This window comes from Diabrotica virgifera, chromosome 2 (assembly GCF_917563875.1).
Source record: "Diabrotica virgifera virgifera chromosome 2, PGI_DIABVI_V3a".
Taxonomy (NCBI): domain Eukaryota; kingdom Metazoa; phylum Arthropoda; class Insecta; order Coleoptera; family Chrysomelidae; genus Diabrotica; species Diabrotica virgifera.
Genome location: NC_065444.1, coordinates 37,440,883 through 37,465,340, shown reverse-complemented (window position 1 = coordinate 37,465,340; position 24,458 = coordinate 37,440,883). Strand labels below are relative to the sequence as shown.

At 32.9% G+C, this 24,458-nt stretch overlaps 1 protein-coding gene across 4 annotated transcripts; it reads left to right on the top strand.

The window, feature by feature from the left end:
* The first annotated feature begins 4,829 nt into the window (after window positions 1-4,829).
* LOC114329622 (uncharacterized) lies at window positions 4,830-19,362 on the top strand. Of its 4 annotated transcripts, none has more exons than XM_028278793.2 (5): window positions 4,830-4,984; window positions 5,043-5,141; window positions 5,732-5,815; window positions 7,799-7,942; window positions 19,074-19,362. In XM_028278793.2, the coding sequence occupies exons 1-5, from the start codon at window positions 4,910-4,912 to the stop codon at window positions 19,347-19,349; spliced, it is 678 nt and encodes a 225-aa protein (XP_028134594.2). In that variant the 5' UTR covers window positions 4,830-4,909; the 3' UTR covers window positions 19,350-19,362. The 4 variants fall into 4 exon arrangements, with proteins under 4 accessions (XP_028134594.2, XP_028134596.2, XP_028134595.2 ...); XM_028278794.2 differs by having other exon boundaries at window positions 4,864-4,988; XM_028278795.2 differs by lacking the exon at window positions 5,732-5,815.
* The last annotated feature ends 5,096 nt before the right edge of the window (window positions 19,363-24,458 follow it).

Below are 24,458 nucleotides of genomic sequence, written 5' to 3'. Positions count from 1 at the left end.
AACTATTTTTGCTCAGCATTTTAAAACTAGTCGACGTATCCTTTTCATACTTGGCAGGAAGTATAGGTTCTGTACAAACTACTAAATTATGTTAAACAAACGTTTCTGGATATTACCAGAGGCGCACGACGGGGGAAAGTGAAAGGTTGACCCTTTCCAAATTCTACGAAACTGGCGGAATTGCTATTTTAGTTCAATTTTTGGATTCTCCAATACTTTCTATGAAAATAATATACTCTTCATTCGTAACGATAAAGTCATTAGTTTTCGAGATCTTTGCAGTTAAAAATAAAACGATACCGTTATTTTGATTAATGTATTGTGTCGCTTCATTTTTAATTTCAAATATCTCGAAAACTAATAATTTATATAAAAAGTATTGGAAAATAAAAAAATTACACTAAAATAGCAATTTCGTCAGTGGCGTAGAATTTGGGAAGGGTCAACCAGCCACTATCCCCTGTCGTACGCCTCTGGTAGTAGCTAGAAACGTTTATTTATCTTAATTTAGTAGGGTGTACAGTACCTACACTTTCTGCCAGAAGAATACGACAAATAGGTTTAAAGTACTGGGTACAAATAATTTTTAAATTTTAATCATATGAATCATGTCATAAATTAATCAAAATAACTGTGCCGTTTCATATTTAACTTTGTTATAACTTTAAATATCTCGAAAACTAATGAGTTTATTGTTACCAATGAAGTGTATATTATTTACGTAGAAAGTATTGGAGAATCTAAAAATGGTACTAAAATAGTAATTCCTTAAGTGGCGTAGAATTTGAGAAGGGTCAACCATTCACTAGCCCCTGTCGTACGCCTCTGATAGTAGCTAGAAACATTTGTTTATAATAATTTAGTAGGGTGTATAGTAGTCGCACTTTCTGGTATGTTTGAAAAGTATACGTCAAATAGTTTAAAAATGCTGAGCAAAAATAGTTTTTAAATTTTTAGATAAAACACCCTGTAACTCAGTAAGGAACCACATTTTATTTAAGTGTTTTAGGTTAAATCTTCGTATTTTGTGCTAAGGTTTCTCCAGTTACTATATGGACAATTATTAATGAAACACCTGTATTGTGTGAATGTGTAGCTTAGATTTATTTCAGACATAATAAATATGCAATATGAGCATGATTTATCCGTCTTTGTATTTAGATTGTTAAACATAGCAAAATATTGCGATTTTAGGTAAATTTCCTATTATCAGGCATGATGGCAAAAACCAACAAGACGTATCTCTACATATTTTATCACCCAAATGTCAATAAAGGTACAACCTATAAAGGTACAACCTACTCTGATGACTATAAACAAAACCGAATAATTAATTATGGCTTTCTGTCTTTTGTGCTAGACGAAATAGCAAAATATTTCTTCCACAAAAACTGTCTTGTATCGTAGGTATATGTCGTATAAGCACGATTTGAGGACGTCCCTACATATTTTCCCACTTATGAATATGAATATTACATGAATAATATATTAACACAAAAATGTATGTATAAAATTATATATATTTTTTCGATACATATTATATTATACAGTAGGGTTTTTTCCCTTACTGAGGAGGCCGTGTTTGAGCTTGATTTAAAAAGCTTAGAGGAGGGAGCCGGGAGCCTAGCGCCTTCAATTTAAAGTTAAAATTAGCGCCTTCAGTTTAGGGTTCAGATTGGTGCCTATTTTAGCTAGTCCGGCGCTGTATATGTACTTGATCATACCTGACAGATCACATCAGGTGTGATCATTGTTGCCTATATTCAGTATTTATTTCATGAAAAGAAGCTCATACAAAGAATCCCAAAAAAGCTCATACAAAGAACTGCAACGAACAACATAAAAGGTGAAATAAATAATAGGCAAATGAAATTTACACAAAGCTTTGCCATTTTAGAAAAGCCTTGTTTACATTAAATATTGTTCAGTAGTGCTGCAGTGAATAGTGTACAAGAGGAGTGATGGAGCTTGGAGCTCAGCAGAGTGAGACTTCGTATCGTACCCTCTGATGAAGACTTCAGAGGGAAATTCGAAAGTTCGGTATAAACAGATTCAAAGCTTTTAAGTTTATATACATACAGAGTGGACTAGAAGTCTGGAAATGTCTATTTATCTTTGATGGGGGATATTCGATATAGAAGAGAAAGGTCAGGAAACATGGGAACTGAATGCCAGATTGGTAAAGGGAAATAAAAAATGGGAAGCCTAAAATCACTGCGTAAGTCCAAATATTTATCGAGGAAAATAAAGTTAAGGATATAATAAAACGGCAATAATAGGGCAGTCAATGAGGGTATTTGGCTCCGAATTCCATCCTACTACATCGATTTAATTGATATTTTCACAGTAAGTAGGGAATAGCTCAAGAAACAAAGTCTGCCCTATGCCAATGTGCGCTTTTATCTTGGGGGTGGTTCTCACCCCTTCTCGGGGGTGAAAAATGTTTTGGTTAAAATAGCCACGGAAGAGGCTAGAGAACCTAATTTTAAGCAAAAACTGTTCTATAATTATTTTTTAAAAACTCAATACTTTTTGAGTTATTCGTGGTTGAAAATTGGCCATTTTCATTGAAAAATGACACCTTTTCGGACGGTTTTTTGCAAATAACTCTGGAGCTCAAACTGACTCCAACATATCCGATTAACGAATATTAATAAAAATCCTAGGGTCACTCCTTTGACAATTTTCTGAAAAAATTACCCGAATTTTTTTTTTCCTTTTTGTTGACGTTAGTAGATGCACTTGGTCCAGCTAATTCATCCACAAATCGTAAGCTTTGGGAAAATTATGAGCACACGAGAAGAAAGAGAGGTAAATTTTATGTAAAAAAAGTTCTGCCGTTTAACTCCTACAGTCAAATTGGATCAAATATATTTTTGGTCCCTTTTAATTCCCTTTAAATTGATGGTCCAGCTATTTTTCGATTCAGAGGAGTGCTCGTTAACGAACGCTGCTGAGGACGCCTGAAATGGTAGAAACAGCCTGTCCAGCGGGTGTGCATCCCTCTGAATCAGAAACAAGCAAAACCATCATTTATTATTTTTCTATCTTTACTCGGATTTGAGTACTGAAAGTTCCTCTTCTGTCCTTTTTTCCTAGACGAATGAAAACGGAATGTGATGGTTTCCTTTTCGTTTTCTATATTCGTCGTCTGCGGTCTTATTAATTGAAAAAGTCGCAGATTAAGGATGTACCAGAAAGAACTTTCAACACGAAAAGTCTCAGTTTTAAATTACTATTTACCATTTTAATTTTTATTAAATTGGTGGATTCTGCATCTGAGCGACTCTTCAATATATTTTTTAATTTTACGAATATTTTAAAGCCGTTATATCTGCAAACGACATTTTTTCTCGCGAATGTTAAGCCTTAGGCTTTGGCCACACGGGCGTTTTTTTACGGCGCCGTAAAATTACGTGGCAGTAAGCGCTGTAAAAAGCATGGCCACACAGGGATGTAAATTACGGCGTGTCGCGAGATAAAAATACAGGTTTTTGGTCGTTGTTGTGGCACTAAAATACTGTGGAAAATGAAAACAGGAATAGATGGAAAAAAAATTTTAATTCTCGTAACTGTTTTAAACTCATTCATACATGCTTTCAATATTATGATAACTATAACGCCCAGAGTCCTGCTTATAGGACTGGTTATAATTCAAAAAGTAAAATAATTTCATGAATATTTCTTTATTAAGAGGAAACAGTAGCCATCAACAGGTAGCAAAAACGCGTTCCAAGATTGCGGCTGTAATTTTGAATATTTTTTCGAGATATTTGGCACACGTATTCGTAATATAATAAAGAATGGCGGTACAGAGCCCAATTTGAAAAATAGATATGTGGAAATTACTCTGTAATTAAATACAATATTAAAAAAACGAGCCTGTACCGCCATTAAGAAGAACACAGAAATACACTTTCTTCAAATAAATTTTTTTTATCCGATGCCTAGATTTTGTGTCATTTTGGAACTACTAAATTTTTTTATTTCATTAGTAGTTCCAAAATGACAAAAAAGCTAGGCATCGGATAAAAAAGTTTATTTGAAGAAGTGTATTTTTTGTTCTTCTTAATGGCGGCACAGGCTCGTTTTTTTAATATTGTATTTAATTACAGAGTAATTTCTACATATCAATATATTTTTCAAATTGGGTTCTGTACCGCCATTCTTTATTATATTACGAATACGTGTGCCAAATATCTCGAAAAAATATTCAAAATTACAGGCGCAATCTTGGAACGCGTTTTGGCTACCTGTTGATCGCTACTGTATCACCTTAAGAACAAGATTACTGATAATTATGTATTCGCGGTGTGCAAGTGCAAGTACTTGTAAAGGGAAACGAGAAACGACCGTGCGCGAGTCGCGGAGAAATATTGCATCTATCTTAAATAATTCATATTGTCAAATTGACGTATATTTCATACGTTCTGTCATTGACGCAGAAAAATTATATATTGCTCCACAATATTGATATGATATGCAATTATTATATAAAGGTAAATTTAATTAATTGTATTTTGCTTGCAGTACTGCATTTTAATAACTGATTTTATTTACTACATACAATTGTTTACGTTTGCTAAACATAACCTGCATCTTATTTTTTCTTCTTATTATTTTTTTGGACTATGGTCTTGACAATTATCCAGCAACCAGGACTAATATAATTGGCCAATATAATTAAAAGTGCGAATAAAAGTACAGAGCGTAGAAATAGAGGTCGCTTTGCCGAACTTGCACGGTCCCAATAAGTAAAATTTTAAAATTTGAAAACAAAATAATTACATTTATTTTGAATAAAGATAAAAATAAATACTTCAGAAAATTTAAACGATGACAGTGACGTTTACTTATAATTATGAATCATTATATTGTTGTGATTAATCCTTAATTAAAAATTGTTAAAATGCCAGACAAAATTAATAGTGAACCAATAACGAGAATCAATCGGCCAAATACTAATGTCAATCATAGAAAAAATGTTGGTATAATGATTATATTTTCTAAATAATGTTTATTGCTTAAATCTATTATTGTAGACACTAGAAAACTTCTTGATAAAACCTTCTCCTCCCCCTCCTAGGACACCAAGGTTTATTTCTGGTACAGCAATACCAAATTCCACAATAAAAAGTAGTGTGAGTAGTAACTACATAATATTAAATAATAGTAATATTTAAGCCGTTCACTGTACAAATGAATTATTAACTGTACTTACAAATCTTATATTGTTTTAAAATTATCATTTACCTTTCTTATGTTAGAGGAGCACAAAGTTAAAAGAAAAACTATTTACTTTAAGCTTTCATCTACCACATTCAACTAAGTATATTGAGCGTATGATCGACCGTTTCTACATGGTTGTCAGCTTTGTCTAACATTTCTTATTCTGGGATCCACTCTACATATGTCTGGACTGCGCGATTTTACCCACCGCGCGATATTACCCCTCCTACCCTATATACAGAGAGAAATTATAGTGTTTATATTAAATTATGAGGACTAATAACTACACAACTTGTGGACAGACGACGTCAAAAGGGTTGCTGGGAATTGGTCGCAGAAAGCCCAAGACCGACAGAACTGAAAGAAATTAAGGAAGGTCTATGTTCAACTTTGGATGCAGAAAGCTTGATGATGATGATATTAAATTATTATAAAATTTGTGCCTACATGATAATATCTACATATACATTGTAGGTATATTATATTATTAACACATTTTTAGTTGTTGAAAGTAAAGCCCAATGCAAATAAATCAATATTATTACCGCAATTAGATAATCAACTGCTACGAGATGGTAATAGACAGGTTCGTATTTTTTTATATTTGTGAAAAACTTTCCTATAGATAAAACACAAGATTTTCCCATTCACAAGGAAAATACGGCTGTATACCATAAATCACAATTTTTTTTATTAAAAAATCCTTTATATTTATTTAAAATCGCACTAAATCACAGAATGTATTCGAAATAAATATTCCATCACATTCCGTAAATATCCATCACAAAGAAGTAAAAAACTTCGAACATTCTATTTGTAGTAACCCAAACCGTGACCAGACATCCCGTAACGCGACAATTCGTAACCGGACAAGTGGTAACGGCGACAGTTCGTAACAGCGACACTTCGTAACGGCGACAGTTCGTAACTGGCAATTCGTCACGTCAAAATTGAAGTATTCTGTATATTTTTGTTAACGTGGAAACTAACGCTCGGTTTCATTGTGGACTTTAAATTTTAAGTTGCTACCTTTATCAACGCAATTTATACAGGTAAATGTTAACGTTAAAGTGTTAACGAATCAGTACCGGGATAAACATGTTTAACACATTTTTTTTTCGTGTTTCAGAATATATTAAGTCTTTAAACACAAACAAATATTTAAATATGTACATACAAACTTTTAAAATATTTTTAAAAGTGTATCCCTCTTATTGTTCCTTACATTTTCATATAGCTAGACAAAGGAATAATGAAGTAATCCGTGAAATCTTTAAGCCGATAACTGGGCCTATTTTAGGGTCTAGGACGTTTCATCGCCGCCGTTTCGATGCCGCCAGTTCGATGCCGATGCCGGCCGATTCATCGCCAGTCAATTAATCGCTATCTGATATATTTCCGAATTTTCGACAGTTACAATTATTAGTTATTTTTAGTATTATTTAGGAATTGTAGGAAATGCGAGATATGACGGCGATCAAATGGACTGGCGATGAACCGGCGGCATCGAAACGGCCGGCGATGAACCGGCGGCATCGAAACGTCCCATTCCGCCTATTTTACCACTAGGCCCGTGAGTCATTTTAATGGCGCCCGGAAAGATCACAAAAAAAATTTATTAACATAACAAAATAAATTTTCAAAATTCTTTCATTGTACGAAACGCAAAAATCATAAATGATAACAATAAGAGTTATATTAATAAACAACTGTACTATGTGCAACTATTTCTATTAAATAATTAATATGTACATTTAAAAAAGTTATTATTATTATTAAATTATATTAAGGGGCCCGAAAATTGTGTAGTGCCTCGGGCCTGATTTAAAGTAAAATAGGCACTGGCCGATAACCGTCTTTAGACATTCCCAACTTTCTAAGTAAACATTTTGTAAAGGAAAGATTATAATTACCTGTTATTATAATAAACCATGTGATTGGTTACAGCGTTGGGGTATTCAATCAATGATTATAATTGATAAGTGGGATGGCTTTTAATACTTTAATACTTGTTTTAAATATTTTTATTATATTCTGAAACACGACATCTGAATTGCTTAAAAATGTTTCTCCTGATACTGATTCATTAAATTGATAAACATAATTTCATTTATGACAACTGTAATAACAGTTAGTTTCCACTTAACAAAAATATACAAAATAATTCAATTTGGACGTTACGAATTGTCCATTACGAATTTGTATAGTTACGAACTGTCGCCGTTACGAACTGTCGCTGTTACGAATTGTCCGTTACCATTTGTCCGATTACGAACTGTAGCGTTACGAGATGTCATGGAACCAACCCAAACACCTTGTTTCAAGTTACGTAGGAACAAATGGAATCGTACAAATGCAAGCGCGTTAAACAGGTTTATCGCCGCGAAAGCGCTGACAAAGCGCCCGCATGTGTACAAAGCCTCAGGTAAACAAACATCGGGACATGAGATTTATATATACAAATAGACGGTTTCGTTTTGATTCAATTCGAATCCCTTACCATCCTCTGACACGTTTTTCTGGGTCTACCCGTTATCAAAGAGGCCTGAAAGATTTATATATGTTTTAGCTAAGTCCTGCTGTATCATCAACATCAACTGACTCAAATCTGGGTTCTTCCACAGGATCTACATGCAGTCCAAATATAACTGAACTTAAAGATAAGCAAAAGCAGTTGTATGTGTCGTCACTAAATATGAAAAAGAACAATACGGTAATTACGCAGATACTTGAATTTTTAATAATGGCCATTCACTACAAAAATGGTGTTGACAGAACAAAATAAATAATAGTCCGTCGTCAGAGACGAAAATATGCTACTGTACTAAAATCATGCGAACGAGCCGAATTTTGCTGAGGATGTCAATTGACCCTATAAGACTCCAAAAACATGCAAAAAAAATTGGCAGTCCCACTCCCGGGCTTTTCCCAAAAAAAAAACACACTATTGGGGGGCATGGATTTACCTAGAATCTGTACACCGTAGAAAAAATGTTTCAAACAAGAAATGTAGCTGAGATAATTTTGAACAAAAATGTTTATTAACGCTTTTTATGTAAGTAGAATGAACCAAAACACAGCTTTATAGAAACTCACTTCATGTTCTACAAAATCAGTGGCGTAGCTGAAGATGGCGGGCCCCCCCGCGACAATCTTTGTGGGCCCCCGTATTATAAACATAACGACAACCAATAACAGTCTCCTCCTCCTCAGTCGTAACAGTCTCCTCATTGCTGAGTGTCGTGATTCCCTATAATACGAGCAACTATCTCTTTCCATCGGCTTCTGTCCTGAGCTTCCCTCATGGATTCAGAGAATGTTTTTCCACTGGCTTTCTGTACTTGATCCGTCCATCAAGTAGGTGAGCGACCTCTACTTCTGCGCCCTTCAACGTTTCCCGAAATTATAAGTCTCTCAATATTATCATCACTTCTTGCAATATGGCCGAAAAATTTTAAGACGGTGGAGAGGCAAATAGAGGAAAGTCGAGTCTGAATATTAAGCTCTTGGAGGATTGAGTGATTTGTTCTGTGTTCCGTCCATGAAATCCGAAGCATTCTTCTCCAGCACCACGTTTCAAAGGCGTCAATCCTTTTTCTGTCGTCCGATTTCATTGTCCATGTTTCGGATCCGTAATTAAATATGGGAAAAATTAAGGCACGTACTAATCTTATTTTGGTGTTCTTCGACAAAGAGCGATCTTTCCAGATTTTCGATAATCGACTCATAGTGTTTTTGGCCATGCCTATTCTCCTACGTATTTCTGTTTCACAAGATCCTGTATTACTGATGTAGGATCCTAAATAATTGAACTCGTTAACCACTTCAAACTGGTCCAAGGCTCCTGTTGTCTGAAGTGAATTTGAATAATCTACTATCATAATTTTTGTTTTTTGTTTATTGATCTTGAGACCACATCTATTGCTTTCGGCTTCCACTAGCTGCAGCAGGCTGGACATTTCTTCTTCGGATTCAGTTATTAATGTTGTATCATCTGCATATCTGAGATATGAGATCTTCTTTCTTGCGATAGAAATACCGCCATTCCATTTGTCGAGTGCTTTTCTCATTATATAATGTAACATGTAATAATGTAACAATGTAATAACAGTATAATTAGTAAAATATGTGTAAATGAAAATATTTGGCCTTTCTTTAATAAGTCTTCATCAGTTAGTGTTAATAGGTTTTTTGGGAATAGACATGAAAACTTATTAAACATGTTTCTTAATTCGACAAACCTATTAGTGAGTCGTTGCAATATTATATCTAAACTTACATTGAAAACATTAACTTCACAACTTTTTTTGCTACAAGTACCTAATTATTTTTCGTCGGAGCTGAGCTCATCGTACATTTTTTATACGTTTTATCCGTTTATTTTTAAATTCCTGTATAATGTTGTTCTGAAGCTATTTCCTTGTGGCATTTTTATAATAATTAACTTTAGATGGAAAAAAGGCCACAATTAAATTGAAATAAAAAATAATTTTATTAACGTTTCGACGCCCAAATCGGATGTCGTTGTCCAAATACAAAATACTACTAAATTAAACAAAAATGTTGTTGCTTAGTTTAAAATTCTTCTAATAATTTATTTAATGTGACTCATTTATATCGGCAATTCAGACATATATATAACATATTATATTATACATTTTAAAGTAGAAGACTTTAAAATGATATTGCCAATATTGATGAGTTGCGTTCTTAGGACGACTTTACTAAAATATAGTTCATTCGATTACATGAAATTAACCCCAACTCAAGAATATCCGCCACAAAAAAATTCATAGGATGTGATCTGTCTTTAAAAAGAGAACCAAATGCAACGGTGACAGTAAAATTCTCGCGTTAGAGATTCCATAGTAAATCACGATATAAATGAGTCAGATTAAATAAATTAGAAGAATTTTTACTAAGCAACAACATTTTTGTTTAATTTAGTAGTATTTTGTATTTTGACAACGACACCCGATTTGGGCGTCGAAACGTTAATAAAATTATTTTTTTCAATTTAATTGTGGCTTATTTCCCATCCTGTATAATACCCCACTATTCTCATTTCTCAAAGATTATCACGAGATTTTTCAAAAAGTTGACGGGCGACCGTTATCTCTTCCGTAATCAGATTGCAAAAGTTTTGATGTTAGATTAATAAAGTTACGTACATATTTTAGATTGTGTGTGTGTGTTTATGTTTTATTGGCACTGGTTTAAGCAACCAACTGGCCAGTCAATGTGTTTTGAATTCTCTCTTTTACAAAATATATGCTTAGTATCTAAATTTAAAACTATTAGTACTACTGTTTTTTTTTACTCTGTTTTTTTTATTATTTTTTTTATTATATTTTTTAACATTTTTTTTATTACATTTTTTATTTTTTTTTTATTTTTTTTTTTATTTTTTTTTTTTAGTTTTTTTTTAGTTTTTTTTTTTTTTTTTTGTATATTTTTTTATCGCGCTAAGACCTAAACCCGATTCAACCTCGCGGAGGTTTAGATCTTAGTAACTTTTTATTTTATTTAATTATTTATTTTTTTTTTATTTTTTTTTTTTTTTTCTCAGAGCTTTAATTTTAAACAATTAACATGGTTGTACAAAATTTTATAAACATCTAGATTGTTTGATTGTAAAAGGTATATAAGATTAAAAGGAAATTGTACATTAATTTGAACTAGATTGGCAAAAAAGTTTGATATTTCAATAAAATGTAAAGGACATTCTAATAGCATATGTTGTAGATCAGCTAGCTCTCCACATAAACATTCATCATTATCTACAAGTCCTATTTCTCTTTTGTAGACTGGAGTCAGACAGTGATTACTTCTTATTCGACAAATAGTTTTGATAAAGCCTTTGTTGGAAACTTGATTAAACCATGTCTTGATGGGAAGTGTAGGCTGGATTTTTTTGTAATAATTTCCTTTGTCTGAATTATTGTATTGTTCCTGCCATTTCGTCCGTTTGATAGATCTCATAATAGAAATTATGTCTCCCATAGGAAGTTGATAAGTATGCAGAGTGGATTCCTTCGTTGTTGCTTTTTTAGCCAGATCATCTACTATTTCGTTGTTTTTTATACCAATGTGTGCTTTTATCCAACACAATATTATATTTTTGCCCGATTTCAAAGCTTCACTGTTCATTGCTATGATGTCACTGATGATATAATTTTCTGCAAAATTATGTACATTGTATTTCAATGTCTTTACAATGCTTTGGCAGTCTGTAAATATAACATAATTGAGTTCTTTTTGATTAATACATATTTTGTATGCTTCTTTGATTGCAATGAGTTCAGCTGTGAAAATTGTCATTTTATCAGGTAATCTGTTGTTTATTTTTATACTTTTTTGTGGGTAATATATAGCATATCCAACTTTTCCTTCCATTTTTGAACCATCCGTATATAATTTCTGATAACTCCCCCAGTTTTTTTGTACACACTGAAGGTGGTCTATTTTAGTAAGGAAGTCTGTCGCACGAATATTACTTAAATGACAGTTAACTGGAGATAAATAATCTTCATAATTTAGCTTTCGAGACGAGCTTTGTTCAATTTGGTGTATGTCGCCAATGGAATTAGAAACGTTGAGGAAGCTTTCCACAACTAAAAGCAGTTTCTTTTTTTCCCAGTAATAATGAGTTAGGTATGAGGTGGTTAAATGAACAATTTTATTTAATAGCAGTTTATCGTTAACCGCTGTTTTAACTATAAATTTCTCACTTAGGTATTCCCTGCGTAATGAAAGTGGAGGTTCATTAAGCTCACATTCCATGACCAATATAGGTGTGCTACGAAGATAACCAGTGCATAACCTAAGTGCCTTATTTTTGATCCTCTCGATTTTTTGGAGTACAGAGTTTGATGCTGAGCCATAAAAAATAGATCCATAGTCTAAGATTGATCTTATCAAATTTCTGTATAGTAATATTGATATGTTTGGATCAGCTCCCCAGTTACTGACACTTACAGTCTTCATGATATTCATTGCATTTTCCATTCTTCGTAATATGTAATTTGTGTGTTCTTTCCAATTTAATTTGGAGTCTAAAAATACGCCAAGAAATTTTATTGAAGTTTTATAAGGAATACTAGTATTATCAAATTGTAAATGGCTTTGAGGAACATATCGTTTTTTAGTGAAGGTAACAATGGTTGATTTACTCTCTGATATTGTTAAGTTATTATCGGTAGCCCATTTTTTTATAATATTCAATGTCGATTTAAGGTAGTTATTACATCTATCTATTGACTTATTTTCTGCATATATCGCAACATCATCAGCGTACTGTAGGATTTTTATGTGTTGAGGAAGTTTAGTTTCTAAGTCAGCAGTATACAGTATATATAATATAGGACTTAGGATGCTACCCTGAGGTAGTCCCAAAGATGTGTATCGGGAGTTAGATTGATCTCCATTTAATCTAACGTGAACTGCTCGATTAATGTATAAGTTAATGATGTTCCATGTTACTATCTCGGGTATTCCTATTTCCAACATTTTCGCGTATAGTATGTGAAGATTAACGTTGTCGTAAGCCCCTTTTATATCTAAGAACAAAGCACTAACTGCTTTCTTATAAGTAAAGGAACTATAAATGTCTATTAAAAAGTGGCAGAGGCTATCTTGTGTGGATTTACCTTTTCTAAAACCAAACTGACTTCTTGGTAATAGGTCGTTCTTTTCTAGCCAAAATTCCAGACGGTTTTTAATAAGTCTCTCATATGTTTTTAGTATACAGGAAGCCAGACCGATTGGACGGTAAGAATCCCAATTCTTTGATGATTTTCCTGGTTTTAAAACCGGGATAATAGTGTAAACGTGCCAATCGTCAGGAATCTTTATGCGGCGCATCCAAATTTCATTATATATATTTAGTAGTGCAGCCTTACCAATTCTTGAAAGATTTGATAGCATCGAGTAATGGATATTATCGGCACCTGGTGCTGAATTTGAGTTTTTCTTCAACGCAAAGTTTAGTTCAGTGGCAGAAAATGGTTTGACTAGGAAACGGATTGGTTCTGGATAGTCGTACAGAGCATTTAGTTGTAAATCAGGAATTACTAATTCTGCAGACGGCGGTGTGATATTTTGATGGAACTCTTCTATCCACGAAGCTTCCGACAGAATAACAGGGACTTTGTTCTTTGTTTTTCTATTTTTTATTCGGTTAACTTTTGACCATACATCTTTAATAGGGACTGACCTATTTAGGGATCCGACATAATCTCTCCAGCTATTTCTTTTAGTTTGTTTAGTGATCTTCTTGACATGTGCATCATCTTTTTTATACTTAAGTAGGTTTTCATGGTTTGGATTTTCTTTGAATATACAAAAACTTTCCTGTCTTCTTCTGACTGCTTCTTCACATTCTAAATCCCACCAGTATTTTCCTCTGGAAGTCGGTTTTTTTATTTTAAATTTGGGGATGCAGTAGGATGCAGTTGTATTTATATTGTGCAAAATTTGTTCATAAGAATTTATATCTTTAAATTGAGAGAATACATCTTCCGAATACTGTTCATATAATTTCCAGTCGACATTCTTTAAATTCCACTTTTGTGAATATGGATTATATGTATGAGTTGGTTGATCCTCTAACTCTACTCTTATAGGTGTATGGTCTGAACCAAATAGGTCTTGAAGTGTTTTCCAAGTGATCAGGTGGTTTAAGTCAGGAGTACAAATGGTCAGGTCTATTGCCGATTTCGAGAAGTTCCTAAAGAAAGTAGGAGAGCCATCATTTTTGAATATTAAATTATTATCGTCTATACAGTCCATCAAGATTTTACCTTTCATATCTGTTTGGTTGTCTAGGCCCCAGGCAATGTGGTGAGCATTAAGGTCACCTCCTATTATAAATGGTCTTTCTATAGATGTTATGAAATTGTTCCATTGTTGTAACAATAACTTGGTTCCTGGGGGAACATACATAGATATAAATGTGACAGTATATGACTTAAACTTTATTTTTATTGCTACTTTATTGACGTTTATTAAATCTACTTTCATGGTGACTTCCTCGTAATATAGGTTTGAATTTATTAAAATTGCTGAGCCACCGCCAACAGTTACTGAAAAGCGGTCGTCTCTGACAATATTGTACCCGTGAAAGTTATAATACTTTTCTGGTTTAAATCTAGTTTCTGATAATAATGCGATATCAACTTTCTGGTCTTCTAATAGGTGGATAAGGTTTTCTCTATTAGAGTTAGCCGATCTACAATTCCATTGACAAATTACCAATCTATTCATTATTATATAAGAGAGAACTTAAAACTGATTGAATTGAATTTACTAGAACTGATTTTTCTGGAATTTCAAAATTTTTGTGATTTATATTAGAGATAATACTTGTAACTATATTTGATATTAATTCTGTTAATTCTTTTGATGGTTCATGTATTTTAGATCCTTGTTCTGGATTAAATGTAGATTGATACGAAGAAGAGGTGATAATACCACCAGGTCTGTTGGACATGGGGTTTAACTTTATTATTTTTTGATGTTCCATTGTTACTTGGTCTGGTGAGGAAGAGATAGGTCGTTTGTATTTTGGTGGTTTTATTATTGTATATCTATTTGAAACTGAAGGTAGAGCGAATTGATTGGAAGATGTTTGAGACGTGGACAATTGAGTAAAGGAATATGAAGAGGATGGTGCATTCATATTTGGAGTTTGATGAGAATTTATTGAGGAATTATTGGCTGCTATAGATGCATAAGTTATCTTAGGAAAGAGTTTAATTGTTTCCTTAAAAGATAAGCTGTTTTCAGACATATAATGTTTTATTTTCTTTTGGCGATCAAATTCTGGGCATATCTCCCATTCATTAGTGAAGTGTTCACCTTCACAGGATAGACATTTTTTGTTAAACGATGATAAAGAACAAGAATCGGAAAGGTGAGATTCATGACACTTAAAACAGCGAGGATTACTTTTACACTGCTTACTCATGTGCCCATACCTATAGCAGTGGTAACAGATAATTACCTTTTGCTGGTATTTTTCAACAGTGTGTAAGACATGATTAATTACTACATACTTTGGTATATTCTGGCATTTAAAAGACACAATAACTGATTTTGTTGGATTAAATATTACTTTGTCATCTGCTACTATTTTTCTTGTTATTCGTTTCACATACTCAACCGAGAATTTGCAATGGTGATCAAATTCCTTTATTCTATTTTTAAGATATTCTTCCGATATATCTGAATCTATATCCCTTACTACACCTAGTTTAAACAATTGAAATTTTGGAATGTATGCGGTCAGATTTTTTTGAATAAGGAATTTGGAAGTAACTAAAGCATTTGCGCTACTATAATTTTTAAATGAGACCCTAACTCGGTTGCGTCCGATTGAGTCAATTTTTTTTATATAATTGTCAATTTCTGGATGTAACGTAAATAGGATCTCGCCTATTTTAACAGCGTTTAATTTTCCTGTAAAATTTAAACTGGAGTTTTCAATGAAAATGTAAAAAGGTCCTAAATCAATTTTTTCGTATAAATAAACAGGCCTGGTTTTTTCTGGTTGATCTGAGTTTACTAAAGTATTTTGTTTTTCATTAATATTGTTAAGATTAATACTACTACTTATCTTATTTTGAGGCTGGTTGGGTAGAAATCCATTTAAATCTTGTAAATCACAGCTACTATCCATCGAATTCTCAATATCAGGCGGTTCGCCTCCACTAGATGACTCCATAGAGGAGTTTTCAAGTAACGTTTAACTTATGAACACTTTCAAAATGTAAACTAAATAAGGAAAAGTTTAACAAAACTAAACAAACTAAATTAGAACGGTATAAATCAAATAATCCGCCAAAAATTAATATTTTTCGGAGAGATTTCCAAATTTAAATTAACTTTGACAATTATTTTGACGTATGTGGATATTTTAGATTAAATAGTACTGTTAACGGCAAATTCAAAATTATTCATATGCTCTAATTCATTAGCTTCTACTTTTACATCGTTTTTTTTAGATAGTAATGAAATTTTCGATAAAGGTTTCATTACTTGTAGGAAAGCTCGACGCAAAGCCATAACAGCATCATCCCTGGATGACCACCGGGTTTCACATAACCTATTAAGTGTTGGCAAACGCGATGAATCCAAAGTCATAATAGTACCTAGTACATCCCATCTTTTAATACTTGTACTAAAAAAATATATAATCTCTTAATTATATCGTAAAAAACCAACTCATGCACACCAGCAACGGCTTCATTTAACACTAGGTTCAGATTATGGGATACACAATGAACATAGGAACTTGTTTTTTTTAATGTCAGTTATGCGCCTTTGTACGCCTGAATAAACACCGCGCATAACAAAAAACTAAGTTTTTAATCTAATAGCACATAAAACAACATCCAAAAATGCTACTCTACATCCTACCAGATTGATAATAAGTTTCGAAACAGGTAGAGGTGATTGCTGCACTCTCTGATTGAACTGGAATAATGATGCGGCTGTAGTTTCGTGTTGCAACGAAATTGAAAATGGTTATTCATTTTTGACCACTCATAACGTTTGCCCCATCATCCCCGTTTCCTCTGTAGTTGTGTACGGAAAGGTGCTTTGACTGTATAAATTTTAAAATTTCATTTAAAAGACCTTCTGCACGTTGGGTCTAATATGCGAATAAATCCCAAAAAACTTTGAGCAACTTCTGCTTTGGAAGATAAATTATTTTCATCGCAAGTTATTTTTACATAGGTACCTACCGGAAAATAAAACTAAGCTGATCGTGTCTTGAAATATTTTGAGTGGTATCAAATAAATAAAAACAATTTTTTAACAACTTTTTCAGTTTCTTGAGCCAGCAAATTTATAACTTCGTCTTGTTTTTGGGGGCTCAATTAATTTGTTTTTAAGTTATTGTTTTCATCAATTAATTTAGCTAAAGCAGGACCATATTTAGCTAGTAAAGAACCACTGACAAAAAATTACCTTTTTGAGATTCACTTTCGTCTAACTACCAACATGTCCACGAAACGCTAAATTGCACCCGGAAAGAGTAAGTGTTACGTCAATTACCCGCTTCATTACTTCCTTCCAAATTCCCTATTTTGATGCTTATTAGGAAAATATGTTTTGGTCCCCAATTTAAATAAAGTAGAAGTATTAAGCTTGAAGGCTTTAACGGGCCCGCCTTGCGGGCCCTGCGGGCCTGTCAGCTACGCCACTGGACAAAATACGATACAAAATACAATGCAATGACGATTGACAATTGCATACGAAAGCTGCACTCTTCACCTTTAAAACCTATTTTGATTTTTGTCGATGGGACACTCTGATCAAAAGATATCGAACTTTTATCGTCGAGTTGATATAAATTCTATTTAAAAAAATGATTTCGCACGCGTAATTTGACATTAAATATCGCCGGTCACGTCTAGCGTTGTTTCTGAGAGATCGGTTTATTCTATACAAAGAGTGTTAATAACCGTTTTTGGTTAGAATGATCTCAGCTACATTTTTTGTTTGAAACATTTTTTTCTCGGTAAATTGATTTTCCGTTTTCTCTCTTCTTTCCGATACAAGGGAGGGTTTTAGGAGGGAGCCCGGAGGTAGGAGTGTCAAACTTTTTTGCATATTTTTTGGGATCTCAAAATTAACATTCTCAGCAAAATTTAGCTTTTTCGTATGATTTTTAAGCGTTCAGTGCATTTTCGTCTATGACGACTAGACTATACCTTTTTTAATATCGATTAAGGCTATGGGTACATAATTAGCAAATATTTTACGTGTATCCCTACTTTTTCTGTCTTTACACGGCAAATTACGTGTAGTCAAATTCACACTGGTATGGATATGGAAACATTACTAGAATGTCATTCTACTTGAAAATGTCATCATTAATTTAAAGAGATGGGTTTTGAATGTTCTTGGATAACTGTTATTTTTATAATTGCAAATTATTAATTCAGTTAATAAATGTGACAATTTTTTCGCTAACTATCTATTCAGTGATTGTAATAATTTATTTGTAAAACAAAGACTAATACTCAATCGAGAAAAGAGGAAAAGTGTTAAAGTGATTTTTTAATAATATCTATATTGTTATGGAACGCTTACAATTTTGAACATCTTTAACAACAAAATACTTGGATCACAGAATATATTATCCTGATGTATTCTCTGCTTGGATCTTTCACAAATAATACACAATAAATAACTTTTTATTAAGTTCACGTCTTAAATAAATTATTTATCAAATACACTATATATCAGTAATATTTAATCAATAACTCAACATATTCCCGATGCAATGTCAAATATTTAAAATTGTCACTGAGTATCATCAGTGTCTGACTGACAATATATGCTGACAATATTATATTCGGCTGAGTGCGTTGTAAGACAAAGATAGATTTGGAAAATATTACCACGGCATTGTGTTCATTTTTTTCGAATCCTGAAAAACCAATAAATATTTTTGAAAAATTTAAACGCAGAATGAAAGACTAAATTATTACCGAGGGCCGAAAGTCCCTTAGAATAAATAAAAAGTTTATTTTGAATGATATATTTGAAATTAAAAATCACACTAAATTTTCTCTTAGATTTTCACCCCTGTAACTTATTAAAATAAACATTATAGAAGTTCTCAGGGACTTTCGGCCCTCGCTAATAACTAATTTTTCATTCTGCGTTTAAATTTTTCAAAAATACTTATTAGTTTTCTAAGGATTCGAAAAAAATGAATCCTCATTTGAATAGCATTGCAGCCGAAAATACGTACCGATCCTCTTAAGTTATTCTCAAATTATTACGAATAGGTACCTATATTTTACTTCATCTGAAAATATGTTTTTTAGCCATTCGAAACTCGAAAACCTACAATGGAATCAATTAAAATGGCAATTGAAAAAACTAAACAACTTCAAATCAACCGTCACAAAATTGTTGCAACGTCAGTTCAATCGGTGAATGATGCTTCAACATCTACCGCTGCACGCAAAAGAAAAATGAAGAAAAAAGTGATGCCAAAGACAAACACTCAAAATGGGATTGTACGCAGTAACAAAAACTCAAATAAAAGTAAAAAAGGTGAAACTTCAGAAAAAGTTTCATTTAAAAATAAAATAAAATAAACTATAATCAGGAGTTCTGTTTTATTTAGCCGCTGATAATTTTAAGATTTTTTTTACCTGGCGGTTTAAATAATGAAGAAAAGAAACAACGAAACACCACAAGCATTCCAGAGACACTCACAGGAAGGACTCCAAAGATGACAACAGTGCCATATGTAAAGGGTTTATCAGAAAAATGAAAAAGGGTAGGAAACAAGTACAAAATCACAATATCCACAACAACCAACATTATGAGATCTATCCTGTCCAAAACCAAACCCAAGAAACATCCAACACCCAAACATAAGAAAGATCTAAAAACTACATCTATAATCTACAAAATACCCTATCAATGCAACGTGGAAGAAACTGCAAGACCACTAATTGTCAGAGCAGTGGCGACGTGTGACTTTTTCTAAGTGTTACCAAACCCAGTTGTAAAAAATCTTGTTTAAAAGAATCTCGAAAATATAAGTTTTTGTTTATGTTATCTGGAAAAAGTTAATAACAGAATCGTAGAAAGAGGATTCTGTCCTTAATCCATTTAATAGGCGTTACTCAATGGAAATTAAAGAAAATGACGACATTCGATCTTGCTATTGGGTATTTCTTTGGCATGTTTTAATCCGTCTCATTGCTGAAAAACTTCTTTCAACGGATGCACTTGTAGCCGGAATTATTAAAAATAGGTAGCCAATTTAAAGGGTTCCTGATATGCATTATCAAGTTAAATATTGATAATACAATTCTAGTACATTTTTTTTCATATAATCTGGATCATTATAAAGAACTGTCAATTCTGTTTTTTAACTTTACTGTGTCAAATTTTTGTCCATATAGCTGTGCAAATTAATGAAAATTTTTATCTGAAAATTTTTTGCTTTAAATTAGAAAACCTATTTTTAAGTTGGATAATCATAGTGTCAAAAATTGCAAAAAAAGTTGTCGACGACACGCATCCATGTTTAATTGCACGCACACTGTAATAAGTAAGTAACCATTGTAACCATTCCAAAAAGTGGTATCAAGACAACTAATATCCACAGCGCGCTTACAACTTCGCCTTTCAAAATTTTTAGACACGATCCGTCTCCGACCGTCCTACCGATAGCCGATGGACCTTCATTTGTATCCACATTTAAAAGTGGTAACATTAACCTGCAACCGAGTCGCATAAATTCGCCAATATTTGCGTGAGTCTAGTTGGCGTTTTAATGAATTAATATTAACACTAATATTTCTATTGAAAAAAAAAATAAAAAGGAATTATTTCACAGTAGTCATAAAATATTTATTTGCAAGATTTTTAACTGTTAACAATGGTAACAGTGGTTACATGGACGCTTCGCCAGTGTGTCAGAGTAAACGAACATGAAGCATGCATCAAGAACAGAAACAGCCATATCTCTCTCTCTCTCTCTCTCTCTCTCTCTTTTTTTTTTCTCAGCGCCATTTCGAACTTTACACTGCCCTTCCAAGGCTTCGATAAATATTTCCAAGAACACGTTCAGCAAAGTTGGGGAAAACACACAACGTTGTCTGACACCTCTTTGAATGAAAATGTTGTCTGTTTCTTTGTCATTTACCAGAATATAAGCTTCTTGATTCTAATATTGATGTAAAAGTTTAGATCTTTATCATCTATTCCAATCCTTTCTAGATACTCAAACAGCCTATCATGTTGGACCATATCAAACGCATTTTCAAAATCTATAAAGCAGACGTAAATTGTTTTCTGCCCCTCTTATGATCTTTGAAGTAATGTTAGCAGTGAGAACAGTCTCCCTTGTTCCCAATCCTTTTTTAACACCGAATTGTTTGTTTCCCATTGTGTCTTTATATTTTCGCTTCTTGAGAAGCAGTTTGAGAGAACGGCTCATGAGGTTAATTAGTCTAAATTCTTTACATGATTATGTATTAGGTTTTTTTGAGAGTGAGATAAATGTAGACTTCAACCATATTTGTGGCATTATTCTAATTTCGTATACGAGTAACATATATGTAGTTATAAGCGCTGTTTCACATTATAAGAATTTTGACCGTACAATGGTTGAAATTTACATAGTGGCTCGAGCAATCATATGGAATCTCTCTCCTTTCGCCGAACGTTTCAAGCGGTGGAGGAAGAAAGATTCCGAGCCACTTTGTAGATTTTAACCTTCGCACGGTCGAAATTCTTATAATGTGAAACAGCGCTAAATGTTTGTTAGTTCTGATACATTGTCGTCATCTACCTGCAGAATAATGCATACAAGCTATACTCAGATTGACTTGAATGTCAATTGACCCATTAATCATTCTGCAATTCGTATCAGCAATACTGAACAATGTGGAATATATGGAACAATTAGAAGCATAATTGCCGAAATAATAACCGCATTTTTTTTAGTTGCTCCTTATCGCTCCACTAATTATACGCATTTTCGAAGCTTGAAAACGTATGTAAATTATTATTTTTTAGGTTTCCAAGTGCCTAAATTAAAGTTTAAACATTCAATTTGTGACGATAATATAATTTTATCGTCTAGAGTACGCCAATGAATTAAGTAAAACGTGTTTTTGTACTGTCTTGGACGATATAAAAGTCGGATCTAAAAGCCTAGTTGATTATTCTTGGAGCGTTGATCGAAGAATAATAAACAACAGCGAGGTATAAAAGGTGAGTTTATGTAGGTAGTATTTCCCGACCATTTTCCGCTGTCGTTTTGGCTAACTGAGCGAATCCGACAGTCTTTCTCTTACCTATCCTTTTACCTATCCTTATACGAGCGGTGATCGTATATCCCTAATATGTCTTTTCATCTGGCGAGCTGAGAGAGATTCCCTTTCTTCCCTTTCCTTATACATTCATGTCGTATTAATAAAAGCAGTTCCTATTTCACGCGGTCGTCAAAATCATTCATTCATGTACAAAATATCGTCACATCGGCCCGAACAGAAAGCTCGATGTGTAGATTATAAATATATTTTATTAACGAAATTAACGAGTAATTAAGGCTAATTATCTTATCTTTTGTATGTTTTGATTCCAAATAAAAATGTCTTAAAAAGCGAACTCTTTACTTCGACTTATTTAGTTACCTGGAGCAAGAACGCAACGACCTCGTTACAAATTTTAAGATTCTGATGACTAATCGGGGCCTATTTCAGGGCCGCTGTTTTTTATTTTTATTAATTATGCGCGTCCATTCGACTTTTAAACCATCGCGCGTCACATTATATGGTGCGTCTCTGTCGCAGTATATACAAGGTGTCCCAAAAGTAGCTGAACGGTCGAATATTTCGCGAAACAAACATCGGATCGAAATACTGAAAAATACGTATTTAATATTTTTCAAAAATCTATCGAATGATACTAAACACGACCCCCCACTCTACTCCCTGGAGGTAGGGTGGGGGGTAACTTTAGAATCTTAAATGGAAACCTCCATTTTTTATTGTAGATTTAGATTCTTTACGTAAAAGTAAGCAACTTTTATTGAAGACATTTTTTCGAATTGTGGATAGATGGTGCTATAATCGGTAAAAACGATTTATCGTCATACCATAGATAAATTAGAGAAACGGTCTAATATCTCGAGAAATACACTTCCAAATGAAAAACCAAAAAACAGGTTTTTAATATTTTTCAAAAACCTATCGAAAGACACCAAACACGACCCTCCACTCCACACCCTGGAGGTGGGGGTGGGGGTAACTTTAAAATCTTAAATAGGTACCCCCCATTTTTTATTACAAATTTGGATTTCCCATAAAAAAATAAGTAACATTTATTCGAAACATTTTTTAGAATTGTTGATAGATATTCTATAATCGGAAAAATGCAATTTATTAGCGCCATCTGTCAACAATTCTAAAAAATGTTTTGAATAAATGTTACTTATTCTTTCATGAGGAATCCAAAATTTCAATAAAAAATGGGGGTGCCTATCTAAGATTTTAAAGTTATCCCCACCCCCACCTCCAGGGTGTGGAGTGGAGGGTCGTGTTTGGTGTCTTTCGATAGGTTTTTGAAAAATATTACACACGTGTTCTTTGGTTTTTCATTTGAAAGTGTATTTCTCGAGATATTAGACCGTTTCTATAATTTACCTATGGTATCACGATAAATCCTTTTCACCGATTATAGCGCCACCTATCCACAATTCGAAAAAATGTTTCGAATAAAAGTTACTCACTTTTACATAAGAAATCCTAATCTGCAATAAAAAATTGGGGGTTTCCGTTTAAGATTTTAAAGTTATCCTCCACCCCTCTACTAAGGGGTGGAGTGGGGAGTCATGTTTAGTGTCATTCAATAGATTTTTGAAAAATACTGAATACGTATTTTTCAGTTTTTCGATGCGATGTTTATTTCGCGAAATATTCGACCGTTCCGCTACTTTTGGGACACCCTATATAATTGGCGTATTTAATTACCACATTGGTAATAATTAGGTAATTGAATAAAAAAATTGTTAAAAAACTATGTTAATAATAAATTATACAATTTTATTAAAATGTAAAGTAGTACCTACCTGTTGTTCTGAAGCTATTTCCTTGTGGCATTTTTATAATGAACTATTTTAAATGGGAAATAAGCCACAATTTTACCAAAAAAATGAATTTATTAACGTTTCGACGCCCAAGTCGGGTGGGTGTCGTTGTCAAAATACAAAATAATACTAAATAAACAAAATGTTGTTGCTTAGTAAAAAATACTTCTAATAATTTATTTAATCTGACTCATTTATATCGGCAATTCAGGCATGTATTATACATTTTAAAGTATAGTATTTTTACTACAAAAACGTTATTACGTAGGTCAAAATTTTTGACGTAAGAGAACTGTCAAAACATTAGAATGTGACTTTTCATTATTGCCGTGTTTATAATAAACATAGCAATAATGAAAAGTCACATTCTAATGTTTTGACAGTTCTCTTACGTCAAAAATTTTGACCTACGTAATAACGTTTTTGTAGTAAAAATACTATAGAAGACTTTAAAATGACATTGCCAATATTGATGACTTGCGTTCCTGGGATGACTTTACTAAAAGATAGTTCATTCGATTACATGAAATCAACCCCAACTCAAGAATATCCGCCACAAAAAATCATAGCATGTGATCTGTCTTTAAAAAGACAA